The following is a 5,042-nucleotide window of genomic DNA, read 5'->3' on the forward strand; positions in this document are numbered from 1 at the left end:
AAAAAAAGGATTCCTGCCAATACTGAGAACCCTGCCAAGGCTAGAAACCATGACCTTCAGGGGGCATCACACTTGGTAATGTGCTTTTCTGCAACAGCACTTGGTGGCCTGGATGGGGAAGGGGGAAGTCAGAAAGTCAGATGGATGAGCTCACACAGCTGGTTGTAGCAGGGAAGAAGTGAGGCGAAGACCATGGGACAAGAGTGCTGACAGACTGTAGCACTTCTGGGACCTGGGCTCAAAGCAGCGAGGAAGCAGACAGATGGGTAGGGAGGGAGCTGGAAGGACAGACACTGAGGTCAGGGAGAAGACTGACTGTAAAATTTCTTTTTCTCTCTCTCATTTTGGATTTCCCCCTCCCTTTTTTTGAGACCATAAGATTTCAAAAGTGAGGCAATTCCTGGTGATAACAAAGCTTGATTGTGCAGATACCACCTATGCCAAGTGCCTAGAGCACACAGAGGGTATAAGAGGTTCCTTGAAGGGCAGCAATGACACTGTACACAGGATATAAAAAATGTCCCATGTGCCTGGGAGAATAGGAGTCAGAAAGCCCCGGGATTCTTTTTTTTTGAGACAGAGCCTCAAACTGCTCCCCTGGGTAGAGTGCTGTGGCATCACCAACTCCTGGGCTCAAGTGAGTCTCCTGCCTCAGCCTCCCAAGTAGCTGGGACCACAACGCCCAGCTATTTTTTGGTTGCAGCCATCATTGTTGTTTGGCAGACCTGGGCTGGATTTGAACCCGCCACCTTAGGTGTATGTGGCTGGCGCCTTAGCCTCTTGAGCTACAGGTGCCGAGCCAGCCCCAGGGTTCTAATCTCAGCTCCTGCTCTTGCTGTGTGCCTTTGGGCAAACTACTCAACCCCTCTGAGCTCCAATTTTCTCATCTCAAAAGTGAAGCTAATAATATCTCCTCAGTTGATTACATTGCAAAATCATGTTATATATGATAAATACATATTTATAGTTGTCTATTAAGAAGTTAAATAGGCTCGGCGCCTGTGGCTCAAGTGGCTAAGGCGCCAGCCACATACACCCAAGGTGGCGGGTTTGAATCCAGCCTGGGCCCGCCAAACAACAATGACGGCTGCAACCAAAAAATAGCCGGGCGTTGTGGCAGGCGCCGGTGGTCCCAGCTACTTGGGAGGCAGAGGCAGAAGACTCGCTTGAGCCCAGGAGTTGGAGGTTGCTGTGAGCTGAGATGCCACAGCACTCTACCCAGGGGGACAGCTTGAGGCTCCTGTCTCAAAAAAAAAAAGAAGTTAAATAAAAAATACTGACTATACAGTGCTTGGCCCACGGTAGGCAATCCGAAAGTCCTGACTCTTCTGCTGCTAAAGAGCTGAGGTGAGCACCATGTGGCCTCCAGCCCTTCAGAGCTCATGATTACCTATGATCTTATCGGAAGCATTACAAGCAAGAGCAAAGCGAGTCGTTTTAGAGTAGATCTCCATGGTTCTCCTCAAGGCTTGCTGGGCTCCATCAGTCATGCTGAGAAGAAAAACACAGAAGGCAATTTGCAACGGGGACCCAGGGCCCACTGGACACATCCCTCTTTATACAAAAACCCAGGATGCAAGACATGTCCAGTGTCCTAGCAAGGGTTTCAGAATTAAAGGATGCTAAAACCCACAAGCCACTCTCAAAAATTGCCCAAACAGTATTTAGTACCTACAGTATCCAGAAACAACCCCTAAGTGAAAGTCACAGAAACTACCATCTACAATGGCTGCCATGGACTTACAGGAATCGATCCTCCTTTCAGCTCCTCCACCATATAAAATTCAAGAGAAGAGTTGTGACATCAGCTGCCAACTTTTCTAACAAAGCACTTAATGAGCATGGACAGTCTCTCCAGGACCCCACATGGGTCTCACACTCGAAGACGGTAGCCCTGTTTCTGGATGCTATAGGTACTGATTTAATAAAGCCCAAAAAGAGATCTAGAGATCAAGGCCCAAATAAACTTGGCAAAGCATTCTACCTGTCTGCTTCATCCAGGATGATGATCTTGTGTCGACCTTTGGGAAGCGTGACTTTTTGTTGAGCAAACATTTTGATTTTATTCCTCACAACATCAATGCCCCTGAAATAGTAAGTCAAAATTTTATTGTCACCCACCTTCTGAAACAAACTCAGTTACCATCATGGGAACTTTTTTTTTGCAGTTTTTGGCCAGGGTCAAGTTTGAACCTGCCACCTCTGGCACATGGGGCCACCGCCCTATTCCTTGAGCCACAGGTGCTGCCTATCATGGAAACTTTTAAACCCTCAGTATATAATCAGAAACTACAAGACCCAAGTTTAGTTTTCGAATTTCTTTTTTGGGCAATTTAATTATAAGAATTGATATTTCATTACTTTTATCTTTTCTTGGAGGTCTTCCAAAGAACAAAGAAAATACTTGCTTTTAAAATTCATTTTGTCTTGCAATTATCACATAGGTTCACCGGACCCTTTTATAATCGAAGATACATTTAGATCTTAGTGATCTTTTCTTCCTTTAACTTTTTTTTTTCCTTTGAGACAGTGTCTCACTCTGTTGCCCAGGCTAGAATGCCAAGGCATCATAGCTCACAGCAACCTCACACACCTGGGCTTGAGCGATCCTCTTGCCTTAACTTCCCAAGTAGCTGGGACTATAGGCGCCTGCCACGATGCCTGGCTAATTTTTCTATTTTTAGTAAAATCAGGGTCTCACTCTTGCATAGGCTAGTCTTGAATTCCTGAGTTCGGGTGGTGCCTGTGGCTCAAAGGAGTAGGGCACCAGCACCATATGCCAGAGGTGGTGAGTTCAAACCCAGCTCTGGCCAAAAACTGCAAAAAAAAGAAAAAAAAAAAAAAAGAATTCCTGAGTTCAAGTAATCCTCCTGCCTTGGCCTCCCAGAGTGCTAGGATTACAGGCATGAGCAACAATGCCTGGCTCTTCCTATATCTTGAAACAGCTTACTACTTCATTATCTTAATATTTATGTCATCATAATTCATCAATTATTCTCAACTATGCTAAAAAGATAAAAAAATAAGAAAATGAAGGGGCTCGATGCCTGTAGCACAGTGGTTACAGCATCAGCCACATACATCAAGGGTGGTAGGTTTGAACCCAGCCCAGGACAGCTAAACAACTGCAACAAAAATAATACCAGGCGTTGTGGCAGGCGCCTGTAGTCCCAGCTACTTGGGAGGCTGAGGCAAAAGAATCACTTAATTCCAAGAGTTTGAGGTTGCTGTGAGCTGTGACACCAGAGCACTCTACTGAGTTTGACACAGTGAGACACTGTCTCGAAAGAAAAGAAAAGAAAATGAAGGAATGATGGAATTGCCTAAAAGGATGATACAACAATGGGAAAAGAAAAAAAGACCATCAATACTGCCTCAACCTTCAGATTTTCAACTGTATTGCTTGAGGTGCTACATTGTTTTTCAAGATGATATAAGACAAGTTCAGGTACATCATCGTCATTGTCTTTCAAGCTTTCATCGACCACAGCTGAGAATTAAAAATTTTTCATTTTCCACCCACGATGCCAAAGAGAGAAAAAAATGTCAGAGTAAGACTTTTCATAATCATTAGATGAATCAGAAAATAACAACAGGAAGACCAACAATAGCATTCTAGACTCTACTGATAGTGAAACTGACCACAGAAGCGAAGTCTCAGATTCTAAGTCTTCAGATGCCAATATCCTAGAAGAATTTTCTCAAACTGTAAGTGTCAAGGAGTGAGCAACATACAGCAGTACTTTGGTATCCATGGGGGATTGGTTCCAGGACCCTTGATGGATCACAAAATTCATGCATGGTTAAGTCCCTTATATAAAATGGCATAGGTGGGGCCAGGTGTGATAACTCACACCTGTTCTCCTAGCACTCTGGGAGGCCGAGGAGGGTCTTGATTGCTTGAGCTCGAAGTTTGAGATCAGCCTGAGCAAGAGTGAGACCCTGTCTCTAAAAATAGCCAAGCATTGTGGTACGTACCTGCAGTCCCAGCTACTTGGGAGGCTGGGGCAAGAGGATCACTTGAGCCAAAGAGTTTGAGGTTGCTGTGAGCTATGATTACATGGCACTCTATGGAGGGTCACAAAGTGAGACTCTGTCTCAAAAAAAAAAATGGCATAGGTGGGGTTTGCATAGAACCTATGTGCACCCTCCCATACACTTTAAATCATCTATCTCGGGGTGGTGCCTGTGGCTCAAGGAGTGGGGCGCCAGCCCCATATATCAGAGGTGAACAGTTTCAAACCCAGCCCTGGCCCAAAACTGGAAAAACAAACAAACAAACAAACAAAAAAATCATCTATCTCTAGGTTCCTTACACTGTTACATCTGAAATGTTTAGGACCAGAAATATTTTGGACTTTGAATATTCAGATGTTGGAATGTTTGCATCATACTTAACCACTTGAGCATCCCAAATCTGAAATACTCTAATGAATACTTCCTTTGAAAGTCATGTAAGTGCTCAAGAGTGTCAGATTTTGGAGGATTTCTAGATTTCGGGTTTTGGATTTGAGATATTCAACCTATATTATCTAAAACAATATAAATGCTATGTAAATAGCTATTACACTGTATTGTTTTTTATTTGTCTTATTTTATCATTGTATTATTTATTTAATTTATTTTTGGAGACAGTCCCACTCTGTGCCCTAGGTAGAGTGTGGTGGCATCATAGCTCACAGCAACTTCAAATTCTTGAGCTTGAGCAATCCTCTTGCCTCAGTCTCCCCAGTAGCTGGGATTAAAGGTGTGCACCACCGTACTTGGCTAGTTTTTCTATTTTTAGTAGAGACTCTTACTCAGGCTATTCTCAAAATCCTGAGCTCAGGGGCTCTACCCGCCTAGGCCTCCCAAAGTGCTAGGATTACAAGTATGGCCCACCGCGCCTGGCCTATTGTTATGTTTTTTTAAATTTTAAAATATTTTTTCAAATATTTTCAATCTGTGGTTGGTTGACTACAAGGATGGGGAGCCGATGGATCTGGAGGGTCAATTGAATTTCTAAAGAGAAAAATAAAGATATTTTCATCTAAAAAAAAAAA

At 43.6% G+C, this 5,042-nt stretch overlaps 1 protein-coding gene across 1 annotated transcript in view; it reads right to left on the reverse strand.

Moving 5' to 3' along the window:
* Positions 1-5,042, reverse strand: part of RFC2 (replication factor C subunit 2) — a 23,231-nt gene that overhangs the window by 7,396 nt on the left and 10,793 nt on the right. The window contains exons 5-6 of the mRNA XM_003794253.3: positions 1,985-2,086; positions 1,391-1,491 (exon numbers count right to left, since the gene is read on the reverse strand). Of these exons, the coding sequence (XP_003794301.1) occupies positions 1,391-1,491; positions 1,985-2,086 (203 nt within the window). The remainder of the gene's footprint in view (positions 1-1,390; positions 1,492-1,984; positions 2,087-5,042) is intronic.

Source organism: Otolemur garnettii, unplaced genomic scaffold (assembly GCF_000181295.1).
Source record: "Otolemur garnettii isolate 467f Iridium unplaced genomic scaffold, OtoGar3 scaffold00077, whole genome shotgun sequence".
NCBI lineage: Eukaryota > Metazoa > Chordata > Mammalia > Primates > Galagidae > Otolemur > Otolemur garnettii.